General features: G+C 42.0%; 1 protein-coding gene across 1 annotated transcript; it reads left to right on the forward strand.

Annotated features, from left to right (window-relative positions):
- Window positions 1–7,260: 7,260 nt before the first annotated feature.
- hnf4b (hepatic nuclear factor 4, beta) lies at window positions 7,261–14,556 on the forward strand. Its single transcript, XM_047340184.1, has 9 exons — window positions 7,261–7,583; window positions 9,077–9,248; window positions 10,011–10,105; window positions 11,774–11,880; window positions 12,733–12,888; window positions 13,031–13,118; window positions 13,231–13,383; window positions 14,066–14,323; window positions 14,426–14,556. The coding sequence occupies exons 1-9, from the start codon at window positions 7,478–7,480 to the stop codon at window positions 14,554–14,556; spliced, it is 1,266 nt and encodes a 421-aa protein (XP_047196140.1). The 5' UTR covers window positions 7,261–7,477.
- Window positions 14,557–14,775: the final 219 nt, after the last annotated feature.

Here is a 14,775-nt window from a genome sequence, read left to right on the forward strand (position 1 = left end):
CAAATTTTTGCCCCCTGAGTGGATGTCGCAAATCTGAAGTAGATTATCACTGTTCTTCCATAGTCCGTAAGCATTGCGTCAATATATAAGAGACTTTTGCAATATTGTTATTTAAGAAAATCATGATTGTGGTAATTGTTGATACTGTTTTATTGCCCAGCCCTAAATCGTACAGTCAAGCTAAAGAAAACTGCACCTGACAGCAGGAACATTATGGTGGTTTTAAGTGGTTTTAAGTGGTGATTAAGTGGTTTTCTAACCAGGTCATGAAAAGTCCACAGCTCTGCCTGTATGATCATGGGGACTCTTTATGTTAAAAAACTAATTTTGTTCATTCCGTTTCTACTTAAAATGTTTCAACACAAATGATCACAAAAGCAAATCATGTCAGCTCGCATTATTATGGAGTTATTACAATGCTTCATGAGAAATCTCTCTCCTCTTCAGAAAAAACCTTCCAGATTTGTCTCTTTACTAAAAACGTTCATCTTCATTTGTAAGTGGACTTAAAGAAAACCTTGTCAATGCCGGTTGAATTTTCACAGTAACTAAAAGTCTGCAATAGCTATAACGTATAAGTCACATTGTTCACACATCTGCGTTTTCCATTTAATCTCTGACTTTCAGTGGTACTGTCTGTAATCCCTCAAACATGACTAATGGTAAGTACAGGTACTGGGAACAAGTGGTTTTAATTAAAATGCTGCTTCACAGAGGACCTTGGAAAAGGGAGTTTTTGTTAATCATTCTTCACATGTTTTTCTTTTATTGGCAGCAGCGGACACACTCCAGCCTCAAAGAGACAAGAATTTAAAAGCAGGAAGAAAGTGATACAGATTCATTCACAGTTCAGTCATCAAATCACATTTTCTGCACTGGCACTTCAGAAACGGCAAACACGCTAAAGATACAGTTTCAAAGCGTAATTAAACCCTTGCACCAACAGTTTTAAGGATGTTGAGTTTCCTGTTTAGATAATAAAGAAAGTCCTTAAAACAGATGGGTGGCATATGAAAGCATGTTTCCAAGGCCACACAAAGATTTGCTTTATTGATTCTGACAAGGAAAGATGCAGGGGGGGGGGGTCTACTTGAGTCATTCTTGAACTGCTGTTAGCAGGAGTCTGTTCAACCCACATCTCAACTTACTTATTCAACTCAAAATCACTTGAAGACTAAAATTAAAATCTCAAGGTCACAGTGAAACAGACCACGAGCTGTGGTGTCACCAAATTGTTCAGATTTACAATAAAGCAACTATAAATATTTCTATGGGGTTTATATTCATTCACATAAACTTAATAACACTGTTTCATATAAGAATATACAAAACAACCATTTGCACTAAATAAGCATTTTAAGAGAAGGACAGACTTGACTTCAGACTCCTTTCACACTGAGACTGAGCTGCTCGCTGTATTATCCACTCATTGGTGCAACTGTCAGTGTTGAAACCTCCAAGTGAGACACGTGGTTTGATTAATGCTTTGTTTGTGTTTTCAAACTTATTTGGGGATTGTGCAGTGACAGTCCTCTCTGTGCAGCCCTGCATGGGGGCTACCAGCTAGTTGAGAGAAGATCAGATAATCCTTTATTAGTCCCACAATGGGGACATTTGCAATATTACAAGTAAATCTCAGCCTTTTGTATTGGTCTACATTCCATGATTATGGAAACATCCCCTGGCAAACATTTTTACCCATGTAGCCGAATGTGATCACTGTCTGAATACATCTTTAATAATTTTCTAAAACAATACACTTCCCCACAGCACTTGGACGGAAGGGCACCCACTTTACTCATAATAATATTAGACACTCATTGTAGAAATGGCTGTAAAATAAATGTTTGATTAAATAAAATGTATCAACTCAATACTCAAATTATAATTTAAGCCATTTTATATACAAATACATCCACTTCTCAGATGTGATGCTCTGCTGCTTCTCTGTTGTTGCAGACGACAGTGAACTGAACATATTCAGGATTTGAATGATCCCATAAAACAAGACATGAGGATTTAATCCCGGAGACACAACATGAACATGAACAGCTATAGTGAGAGTAGCATCCACTTGGTTGGTGGCCAATGTGATGACTGGAGGAACAGGCTCATTCAGCAGGTTCTTATCAAACATGCTCTTTAACTCTGTTGGTAAACAAACTGTGACAGATCCACCGCAGTGTTTACCTGCTTCAGTCAGAGTCGTCCAGATGTTCCTCTCTGATGCGCCGGTGTAAACTTCTTCACAGATGAACCGACTCATGGTGGAGGAGCTTTAATTTTTTTGATGAAGCAAACCTTTCAAACTCCCGCGACTCGAACTACAAACTGTTTTAACAACACGTGCCTGTTTCCCTCAGTTCCGCCTCCACCTGTTTCCCCACGAGGCTGCGACAGGTGCGACACCTTCAAGTGCTATTAGAGGGATAGTTCACCCAAAAATGAAATTTCACTCATTCAATCGCCACTATGCTGATTGAGGGTTGGGTGAAGTGTTTGAGTCCATAAAACCCTTTTGAATGTGAACGCAGCTCAGGAGGAGAATCACAGGGGACATTGAGGCTAAAAACATGTTGTGTACGACGCCATTTCGAGTCGAATATGAATATCAGGGCTGGCGGACACTTGGATGATACCACAGGAGCAGTCACTTCAATTGTATTGGATTTGGCTGCAATGCTGTTTACCCCTGAAACTCCAAAAGGGTTTTAGAGACTCAAACATAGTGGTCGGTGAATTTTCTTTTTTTTCTGGTGAACTATCCCTTTAAACTGACAGGACAGCAGGAAATCACGGAACCATTTATTTATAGAAAAGTAATCAAAAATATATTTGTAAATGAACATAATGGAAAACAGCGTCCAACACCGGAATAATACAATGAAATAATCAATGAATTAATTAATTTAATATCCACATCTGATATAACTTTTAATAAAGCGTACAAATCCTCAGTGTGCATCCCTCTGAACATTTCTGTTCCACATGAATAAAAGAGTTTGCCTTGTACTTTCTGCACCCTTGAACAGCTCCTGTCTGTGACCTTGAATAATCAGTGTAGAGTTATAAAATGTAAAACTAATTATCATCATTACTCATTGTGCTGCACTGAAATCTCTTTTTTCTCTCTGCTCAAGACGTATAATATTCTGCTCCAAGTTTCCTGTGTGCTGGACACCAGGCACCAGTGGTTCAGTGTGCGGGGGACATTGTCTCCTCTGTCCAGGATGTCACCCAGTGGAACCTGTCCCCACTCACTGAACGCCAGGCACCAGTGGTTCAGTGTGTGGGGGACATTGTCTCCTCTGTCCAGGATGTCACCCAGTGGAACCTGTCCCCACTCACTGGACACCAGGCACCAGTGGTTCAGTGTGTGGGGGACATTGTCTCCTCTGTCCAGGATGTCACCCAGTGGAACCTGTCCCCACTCACTGGACACCAGGCACCAGTGGTTCAGTGTGTGGGGGACATTGTCTCCTCTGTCCAGGATGTCACCCAGTGGAACCTGTCCCCACTCACTGGACACCAAGCACCAGTGGTTCAGTGTGTGGGGGACATTGTCTCCTCTGTCCAGGATGTCACCCAGTGGAACCTGTCCCCACTCACTGGACACCAGGCCCCAGTGGTTCAGTGTGTGGGGGACATTGTCTCCTCTGTCCAGGATGTCACCCAGCGGAACCTGTCCCCACTCACTGGACACCAGGCACCAGTGGTTCAGTGTGTGGGGACATTGTCTCCTCTGTCCAGGCTGTCACCCAGTGGAACCTGTCCCCACTCACTGGACACCAGGCCCCAGTGGTTCAGTGTGTGGGGACATTGTCTCCTCTGTCCAGGATGTCACCCAGTGGAACCTGTCCCCACTCACTGGACACCAGGCCCCAGTGGTTCAGTGTGTGGGGGACATTGTCTCCTCTGTCCAGGATGTCACCCAGCGGAAGCTGTCCCCACTCACTGGACACCAGGCACCAGTGGTTCAGTGTGTGGGGGACATTGTCTCCTCTGTCCAGGATGTCACCCAGTGGAACCTGTCCCCACGCCTGATGTGTGCCTGAGGGATTAAATATATAAAAGATAAACTAATTCTGATGTATTGTGACAGTTTAGCTTTTGTTGTTGTAATTAATAGTTTCCCTGATAACACACACTGAAAGGGACCAGTTGAGTTTGACCTGCAGAGTCAAGCTGTTCCAGGAGTTCTGGAAAACAAGAGCTGTGTGTTTCATTAATGGAAATGTAATGCCCCCAAAACTCCATTGTTTGAGGATTTTATTCTTTGTTGCTGTTTCATATTTGTCTCATTTGATACAAGCCAAATTTAAATCCTCTCTTAGCGTAATTTGCAATTCAAACACGAGGGTCACGCTGTCTCCATTCCTTTACCCTGTACTGTTACAGTGAAATCTGAAGTTACCACAATAAAACTTCTTCCCATCAAGTGTGTCCCGGGCTCAAAGCCTTCCGCAGTCTGCTCCTCTACTTTGTAGTTAACAACATCCATCCCTCAACGCTGCTGTGACAATGGAGCTGCAGAGCGGCAGAGACGGAGCACTCCTCACCCATCTGAGAGCTGCATGTGTCCATCTGGAAAAGACATCGAAACAAACAGGTTGTAAGGGCAACTGGAGTCTCTCTCTCTCTCTCTCTCTCTCTCTCTCCCTCTTTTTCAAAATGCCTCCCAGACCTGCTGGTGTCTGTGACAGGCCCTCTCCTGGTGAGCTAGCCTCCATGATGAATGGCCACCTTTCCACTCTTTATCGCCCCACTAAATCATGTGCTTACCATGCTTTTATGACCAATTTTTGCTGCTTTGTTTTACCTTCTTCAATTTTTGTGTTGAATGAAACTCCAAAGGCCTGTATCTTTCCTTTTTTTTTTTTTTTTTGCAGCGTACATCGTATCAATCTTTTAGGTTTTATCACTGCATTGGTATTCAGGTGCCGAGCTGAGATCCGGCCATATTAGTCGACTTCACTGAAACAAATGTGTCAGACTTTGTTTGGACGGGAGAGATGCTCTTGTCTAACACGGGAAAAAAACTTGCCGAATATATTATTTCATTCATTTACTGTTTCCTAACCTCGATCTTTTATGCAGCACTCTCGTCTTTTCTAACCAACAAGTAACTTGACAAATAGGCAGGAATGTGTCTATTGTACTGCTGGAAAGATATAAATAATTTATGAGCCTGAGCGTCACACACATGGAGTTGGTCAGAATAAAGAGACTGACAGGCAGACAGAGCACAGGGCCACAGGGGAAACCGTTTTAATCTTAAGGTATAATAAAATGCTACATAATGGAGTTCATCCAGTGTTTGTGAAGGTGTCCCTCTTTTTCTGTCCATGATCATTCTCCATGTTTCGATAGTTTGTAATTCACCACAGGTAGTAAGTGTATGAGTTCGAAGAGAGTCTGACATCAGTTCTGTAAGATAGTGAGTTTAAATCAAAACAGATTTCTGTCTTTTTCCAAGGTAATTAGCATCATAACTTAGACCAAAGGAGATTGGTGCTACATTTCTCTCAGCACTCTGTCTGTTCCATTCAAACCACGTTCATCAGACATTTTTAAAAAGCGGCTTAAATCTCATCTGTTTGATCTTCATTTGCTTTTAATGCAACTTGTCTGCTCGTGCGTGGTCTGTACTCGCTCTTTGTTTTTGTGTTTGAAGCACTTTGTGACTTCTTGAAAGGTGATGTATAGATATACACCTATTGAATTATTGGTGAATTTATGAATATATGTAGCAACTCTACATCATTAAAAAAAATAGTCAAATTAATGAAAAGTGGGTTTTCCAAGAGTCTGTACCTGAATGTAGAGCATGCTGGGAGTGCATCAAATCTAACAATGGCTGATTGAGGACAAAGAGTCATGATAATATCAAAACACTCCTCACATTTGGCTAAATGCATGTGGATGTTGACACTTCCTGATGGTTTAATATATTATGGCAAAACAAACACAAGACTGGTTATCAACAAACAAATAAATATCAGGTAGATAAAACCTATAAAAGTGTTTTATAACTGATGAAGTCGTGCGGCAGCTTTTTGCTACAGCAGATTAAAATTGAGGCTGGATATGATGTACTGTGTCTCCCCCCAGTGGACAGATTAATCCTGTCTTTCTATATTGTCCTGAGTGACACTCATCTGTACGACTGACTTCTTTGTCCATTGATGAACCTGGACCAAATTAAATCCAAACATTTTATGCTGTAATCGATTAATGTCATATTAAGTCGAAAGGCAATGCTCAGAGTTTAACTGGACAAAAAGGTTTGCAGTTAGAGTGTAGTGCAGTAAATAATGCAGCGGTTGGTGTATGTGTTGTTTATTTTGAGGTTTTTGAATTCACCAACTATAACCATTATACATCCGTCACTCTTCGCTGACAGAATCTCACAGACCAGAGAAGCTTATTCTGCAGTCATCCTACAACACGGGGCTTTTTTTATGATCTATCAATCACCTGCACAAAGCTTGAGTGTGTGAGCCACTGCCAGGGGAGGTCTGACCTGCGGCCTAGCGTGACATTCAAGGAAGGAGTGCTACTCACCCAGGAAATCCCATTACACCAAAGTATGATGGATATCAGGACTGGCAAAGCTCATATGTGGTCTGACATATAATTTGTTATAATTTGTGGAAAAAAAAAACAAAAAAAAAGGTATGGCCACGTTCACCTTTTTTCTCCGTCTTTCACTTTTTCAAAACTCTGTCCTGAAACACACACTGACTTATCAGCCTACAACCCCATACAGATGTCAACAAATGTAAATATAGCCAATTTATTTTCTTTATTCTTTTTGTATGGGAATTTGTATCATTTACCTTAAAACTAAAAGCAAAGGTTAATCAGGGGGACTGTCCCAAAAGTCTCCTAATGTTTGTGTTGCCTATATTTATTCTTCTTTACCATATTGATTATTCACGGTCTGAGATATATATATGTAATTTTCAGTTAAAGTTCGATAAAAATACACCCCAGCAATTCAGTTCTTTGGACGTGTCTTTGACTTTATTGACCTTCTCTTTGATGACCTTTCATTTCCCAATAAAGTGAACTGGTAATGTTGACATGTGTGTCACACATGTTTCTCACAGGTCTTATCTGTTCTCAGTCCTCACAGTGAGTCTTGTTTATCTGTTTCTGAACTCTCCCCTTTGTATGCTTTACTGATAAGAAACAAGCAAACAGACAGCGGGCCAGACTTCAGCGCTGTGAGTGAACCATCCCAGAGCAGCCGCAACATTATTAGGACTGACACTGTAGAGAAGATCGAAAGGGTCGAGAAGACAAAAACTGAAGCTGCGAGAAACAGGGGAGAGGAAGAAGGAAAAGGATCAGGCACCCTCGTGGGACGCCCGTGACGAAGAGCGAGCGTGTGAAGTTACAGTTACAGTCGGTTCTGCTGGAGTTTCACATATCAGTTAGATTTTTAAAAAACCCTGGAGCCTCGTCAGAGAGCATGAAGCTCACTGGGACCGTCCTGAAACTGGAGTTCCCTCATTGCAGCACAGAGACCGAGCATTTAAACAACACAACGGTGACACCACTGCAAACAAACACAACAGGTAAGATGACAACAACGTCGCCTACATCAATCTGGACCACACGAGTAAAAGCTTCTTTGAGGTCCTCGGTTGTTGCCGAACAAAACGATACAGTTGAAGCAGTTATTCTTCTCAGATAGAGAGTTTTAGGGCTGCAGCCAACAATTATTTATTTATATTACAAATATTTAAGCAGCGAATGATTTCAACTGAGAAGCTGCAAACTGCTAATGTTTGTTCTTTTTTTCTTGGAAATAATAATTTAAAAGATAAATCCATGATTAAAATTGCTGTGTAATAATCCTCTGTCCTTCAACTAATCGCTCCAGCATTGGACACAAGTTTACAGTCTGATCTAATTTCCTTCATATTCATAGTCTTATCCTCTGTTATCCTTATAATTAGGGCTCCGCTGGGCTGAATCAGACCCTCTCTCTGCCATTTTAAATGGAAAAGCTTTACCAACAGGCCGCTCATCAAATCCAGATAACTGCGAGGCAAATGTATTCTAATCTCTTAATTCAATCTAACTGATCTTTGACCACAGTCAAGCATTTTCCCTGTTAAACTGTAATCCCTATAGCCGCTTCATCTCCCTAAACTAAGTATGCAATTTACATACATTATAGCCTGGGGTCTGTTCAGTACAGGCATCAGTGCAGGCGCGCGGCTCCAAGAGCATGTATTCTGACGGTCAGTGCTTTTTAAAGGGAGACAATCCTGCAGCAATCAAACACTGCTGCAGATGCAATTTAGAGAAACATGGAGGGAGAATTTAAACAGAGCAGCCGATGTAAAATTAGCCAGAGGAGAATGGTGGACTCACCACCACTGACCTCCAACTGCTTTAATTACATGGGGAGTTTTCTCTTCTTCTTGGGTTACAACCAGCAGTTCTCCTCGGGGGCCTATATCGGTACTCACATAGTGTGGTGATATCTCCACCTGTACTACCCGTCTTTCATCATCACCCCACTGCAACTGTGTTCTGTTCACAGACGTGGAATATGACACATTATTTACATGTGTGCGTTGGCTGGTTTGTTTGTAAGCAAGATTACGCAAAAACTACCGGATGGATGACAACTACACTTGGTGGACGGATGTAGTGTGTGTCCGGGAAGAGCCCATTCAATATTGGTGCAGATAAGGACACTTTGTTCAACGTTGACAAATAGCATTTCGCCATTTTCTAAGAGAATAATTCCTGTTTTGTGATGAAAATCAGACACATTTAGGGGATTTATATCTATTAGGGTGTAAAACTTGGTGCAGTTTGATTGAATTTAAGGGATGTGATCCGTCTCAGATGCTTGTAGGGTCAGTTAGATTCGACCCAGATCAATTTATAAATGCATATGCAAACCAGATAAAACAAGCCCGCCTTAAAGGTCAAAGAGAATCAATCTATCACAAGTCTCCTATTCAAACTTTTCATCAGGTATTTTTCTATACCATTAATAGAAGACATCTTCAGACATCTTTTTAAGTGTTTACTATCTTTTAACTGTCAGATTCAGGAGTGTCAGCCCCCTCCCCACCACCACCACAGCCGGAGACAGGCCGGGCCCAGTGTTCGATCTGTGCAGACAGAGCCACAGGGAAACATTACGGTGCCTCCAGCTGTGACGGCTGCAAGGGCTTCTTCAGGAGGAGCATCCGCAACAACCACACTTACAACTGCAGGTGAGCTCCGTCATACATCCTGCTCATTACAACAAATCACTAACCAATAACACGGTATTCACTCTATATCCAACAACATCAATATGCACACACCAGGAACACAGTGGGAGTGACAGGGATAATTTAAAGAAAGGTTGTTATTCAAGGTGAAGTGAGAAGTTTCACTGTGGTGTTATCACATTACACAGCAGGGGGACGTGTATCATATAGAAACTTCACCTTGCGATAGAACAGCAACCTTACAGAGGCTGGGGCGAGTCCGGGCATGGAAACAATAACATATATTTAATGACAGCGAATTGTAAATCAATGGTGAGATATAGCTGTAGCTTCTTTTTCTTTTCCCATGTGAGGTGTTGATTGATGCATGGTTTGACAACTACAGATTCTGTCATGTCTTAACTTGCTTTTACAATAAAGTGTCCATGGGAGCAGATTGAATTGTCAGGTCACTACAAGGAAATGCTCAAGTACAAAATATCATCAATTCGATCTTACTGTAACTATATCTTCTTCTGACAAATGTTTTAGGAAGGTCAGACTTTTTTTTTACATAAAAGATTGAAACATTGATTCCATTTATGTAAGACTAAGTTTTAAATTTTGTTATTTTCTGGATGTGCTCTTTTACAAATGACATTCATTACACTTCTGTTTCTGCATTTTAAATGTTATTTTTTTTGTGGTTTTCATCACCAATAATAACAAATAAAATGTGATGTTATTTGATTTGACTTGGAACTACGGCACTTTTCTTTTCAGGTTCAACAGCCAATGCACGGTGGACAAAGACAAACGGAACCAGTGTCGTTACTGCAGACTGCAAAAGTGTTTCAAGGCTGGAATGAGAAAAGAAGGTCAGAGGAAACGTTTCTATCTCCTTTAATTTAATACTATCAGTGTCTTAAACTCTAAAAAAAATACACTACAAGAACTTGCATACAAGTTTCAGAATTAAACTTATATTCACTGCATACCATTTGCATTTAGGAATTTGTCATCCCCTCTTGCAAGGCGAAAGGGGGGATCAGGGGTGGTTTAATAGAGAAAAACATATTTCTGTTTATTTCTTGGGAAACAATGAGAGCAACTGTGCTGATTTTCATGTGTATTAATGTGCACTATGTGAATCTTTAGTCTTATCTCCCATTGACTTGCACAGTTGAGCGGGGGAGAGAGAGAGATGTGATCGGAGGAGCCACGAATAGTCCCCACACATGAATAATTAACACAAACTGAGCACGGGTAAATATTTGTTTTGCATTTTTCCTGAAGAGATGCTGCTCACAATCCCCCGAAGGGAAGGCTACAAATTTAAAAGTTTACTTCACTAATTTGCCTGGTTTGCATAACATGCTGCAGGATCCCTTTCACATTGCAGGCCAGCAGCAGAGCTGTGGCAGAAATAAAACAAGAAACAGACTCTGCATTTTCATTTTAATACTTGACCTCTGAAACTGTTTACTCCCCAATCCAGACGTGTAACTGATGATGCAGCCAAGAATCATTTGTGTCATTGCCATGCAGCACCATGTCACAGTTACCCTCCCGCTCCTGCTCCGCTATAGTTTGATTAATACCCTGCTGATTGGTTGCTGAGAGGACAGCTCTGATGACTGATTACTCCGACACTCCGTTCTGTTGTCTAACACCGGAGGCCATCGACTGCTCTGCTCCTTATTACCTGTACGGAGGGATCATCAACATGTGATGTCATCTCCTCCACTGAACATAACCCACAACATCAAGCATCCAGGCGTCCACGCCCACTTTTTTTTTATTGTCAGCGGCAGATGTAAGAGGCTGTTGTCAACATCAGAATATTAAATCAAGATACGCTGGTGTACATGACAAGATTTAAACCTAATTACCTTTGCAAAGGAGGTTATGTTTTCTTCCGTGTTTGCTTGTGAGCATGATTATGCAAAAGCTTCTGGACGGATTACCATGAAACTTGGTGGAAGGTTGTGGTCGAGGGCCAAGAGGATTCATGAATCTTTAATGAGATAGGGCGTTTTCATTGATTTCTCAGAGAATAATTATTGGATCTTGATGAAAAAAGTCAGACATGTTAAGTGGCCGGATATTTATGAGTTTGTGCAAATAAAAATCTAGATCTAGAGAATTTAAATGTGGTTTCATAAGGGGCCTGTTCTACAAGATGTAGTTTTCACCTGTTCACATCACCTCCATCAACTTCATCCCCAATTTGTTAACTTTTGAGGTGGTGACATTTACATTTTTCTATACGATTTCACATCCCGCAACAGATACACTCAGATCACCAAATAAAAGGAGACTTCAGCGGACAGGAGACTTTTACTTCCCTCTCATTTCGGCCACATTTGGGCTAAGGTTGGCGTGTACAGCAACTTAAATGTCACAGGGGACAGAGGGACCTTGTGGAGGCAAAGAGAAGGTCTTTTCTTTCAGAACATGTTTGCAGCTGAGCTGAGTAAAGAAAACGAGACCTGCAGAAGCCAAGAAACCTCTCTGATGGTTTTTTTTCCTTCTTTAATCTCCAGCTGTTCAGAATGAGAGAGACTGCATCAACAGTCACAGAGCCAAGGGACAGACAGTGGGCACTCTGTCCATCACTGTGCTCCAGCGGGCAGAGGCCAGCGTGACACAGGTAACTGACCTATGAAGTAGTTCTGCAACAGAAATGGACACTTTAAAGGGACCCTTACTCATTTTCTGGAAATTGATGAGAGACAAAGAGGTTATAATTTATTTTTTAGACAGGCAACATTTAAATTCTACAAAAGTTGTAGCTATTGGCTGAATTTAGTTGCTCCTTAGAAATGCAGAGGGACCTATGGTGGACGAGAGAGATCAACGCACATGCAAAAAGAAGAAACACGTGCAAATTAAGAAAACAACTTCATCAATTTGACGACACACGCGTCAAATCACAACACATGCAAATATAGAAAATGACAACGGAAATGTTTCCAGGGGACACAAAAGAGTGATGAACCTGGCTATAGTTCAATGCTACAATATTTTTGCAGCGTATTTGCACATGTTTTTTCTATTTGCATGCGTTTTCTTAATTTGAGCTCTCTCGGCCACCGTAGGGATCCCGTCTAATAATAATCTATTAAATTGCACCGTAGGATCTGGGATTGTGTGCCTTCAAATGAATGATAACAACCACATATTCAATTTTGCATGTATAAGAAAATGCTCAGAAATGGATTAGATGATTGGAAAATAAGTTACTAAAATATATGTGGGGTGTTTTTCCCATATCGGTCATCGTGTGGTCTCCATCTGCCAAATCCTCCTCTACCTGCCTTGACTTGCTTTAATCTTCACATCTCTTCTCCGAGCACCTACACACACCTATCACCATCATCACCCTCGCCATCCTCATCCCCCCCATTCATCTCCCTGCCCACAGACACACTCGCACACCTCCTCCTCCGAGCATCCCCTGCGTCCACAGTGGACTCACACATTTGGCTTTTGCTGCTCTCAGTTTCCAGCTCCAGTCTCACCCATCAGTCATGACATCGACACCAAGAAGATGGCCTGCGTGGGTGACGTGTTTCACTCCATGAAGCAGCAACTCCTCCTGCTGGTGGAGTGGGCAAAACACATCCCCGAGTTCTGCAGCCTCCCTTTGGACGATAGGGTGAGAAAAGACCAGAATATCTATAGGAACCTTATATAGCTGCACTATACCTGTGCAGGATAAAGTAACAATGCTCACTTTCAACTGTTCATTTACATTTTAAAAGCTGCATATGACATGAAGCCTGTGTGTGTGTTTGCAGGTGACCTTGCTACGAACCCACTCTGCAGAGCATCTTATTCTAGGGGCAGCACGACGCTCTTTACCTTACAACAATCTCATTCTTCTAGGTAGCACAGGTTGAACTGGTTGTGTTCTTTATTTGTTTTATTATTCAGTGGTGTCCTGAATTATCACATGTATCTACTGTAATCGCTCTTACTGTTTGGGTTTATTGAGCAGGCAACGACTTTGTGATCCCCCTGAGAGGTGCCCAGACAGAGGTGTCCAGAGTGGCTTTCAGAATCCAAGAGGAGCTGGTCAAACCTCTCAGAGAGCTGGACATCGCAGACACAGAGTTTGCTTGCTTCAAAGCCATTGTCTTCTTCAGCCCGGGTCAGTTGTGTTTCCTGCTCTGTCACGTGACCACACCACTGCACCAGATGTTCTGCCTCAGATCTGTTTATTTTCTTGGAACCCGCATGTGTAGTTTGGGTCGGAGTCGTCTCGGTTCAGAGTGTTTCCTGGAAATTCTCTGATATTATCAAGATGTCTGAGGTCCGGCTGCTGAACCTAATGGCCCATTAACCTGAGTCAGTGGCAGTTGAGGCAGAGAGACCAGAGGACTGAATAACTCATTCAACTCTGCCCCACAGAGAAGCAAAGATGAAGGCACTGTCACCTTGACTTGTGATTATTACACATCTTTTATTTAATCCTAATTATATAGTTTTTTTACTCCAACTGGGAAAATGCTTATCTAGATTTTCTGTTCTCATACCTGCTGTTATGTGACTAACTGGTCTACACAATGTTGTAAGCACACAAACCTCAAAATACACTGATATTTGGCATTAAATGCACTGACAAGGTTGATTTCCTGCTAATATATATTTTTAAAATGTATTTGATATCAGGGTGAGCAGAGAAACTCCTTTGACAGCTTGTGTACACTGTGAACCTGGTGTCTTTATTATTTATCTATCACTGATTGAATTTGTATCTAATAGTCTTTTTCTGTTATGGTGTCCTCTCTCCTCTTCAATACACCGTACATCCTCTTACCTTGGCCCTGCAGACTGTCCAGGTTTGGAGAGTCCTCACCTCGTTCGACATCTGCGGTTCCAGGCCCAGCTGCTGCTGGAGGAGGCGACCTGTGAGCAGAGGGGAAGGTTCGGGGAGCTCCTGCTGATCCTGCCCGCCCTGCAGAGTGTGGCCTGGCAGATGGTGGAGACTCTGCACCTAGCACAGCTGCTGGGTGAAGCCAGAATGGACAGCCTGTTGCAGGAGATGCTGCTGGGAGAAGGAGCCAAGACAGGGCATGAAATGAGCACAGGTAGGAGACACTGACGTCAACCACACAGTGTGTTAAAAAGACATTTCCATCATGTACTGGCACTGAGCTCTGAAGCTTGTTCAGTTTGATCGTGTGCTCCAGTTTCTCCTCTTCCTTCAGACAACGGTGCGACTCAGGAGCAGCAAAGCGCTTCACCTACAGACCACACCTCTGCCATGTCCCACGTCTCAACATGTGAGCACTCACAAAACAAACTATCACAGCAGTTCTGAACTTGCATCTCTCCATAAAATACTGTACATCTTAAGCAGCATTGATTTTTCAATCTTATTATTAATATAGTCGTCTTTTCGAGTCAAACTGTTTCCTATCATCTCATCTCGGTCTCTCCTGACATCTGCTCTCATTCAGTTGACCTTTTCCAATAGTCAGAACCCTCATGTGCCTGATGCCATTGCTGATTCAATTAATTTTCAACAGCAGCAACAATT

The sequence above is a fragment of the Hippoglossus stenolepis genome, chromosome 1 (assembly GCF_022539355.2).
Source record: "Hippoglossus stenolepis isolate QCI-W04-F060 chromosome 1, HSTE1.2, whole genome shotgun sequence".
NCBI classification, from domain to species: Eukaryota; Metazoa; Chordata; class Actinopteri; order Pleuronectiformes; family Pleuronectidae; genus Hippoglossus; species Hippoglossus stenolepis.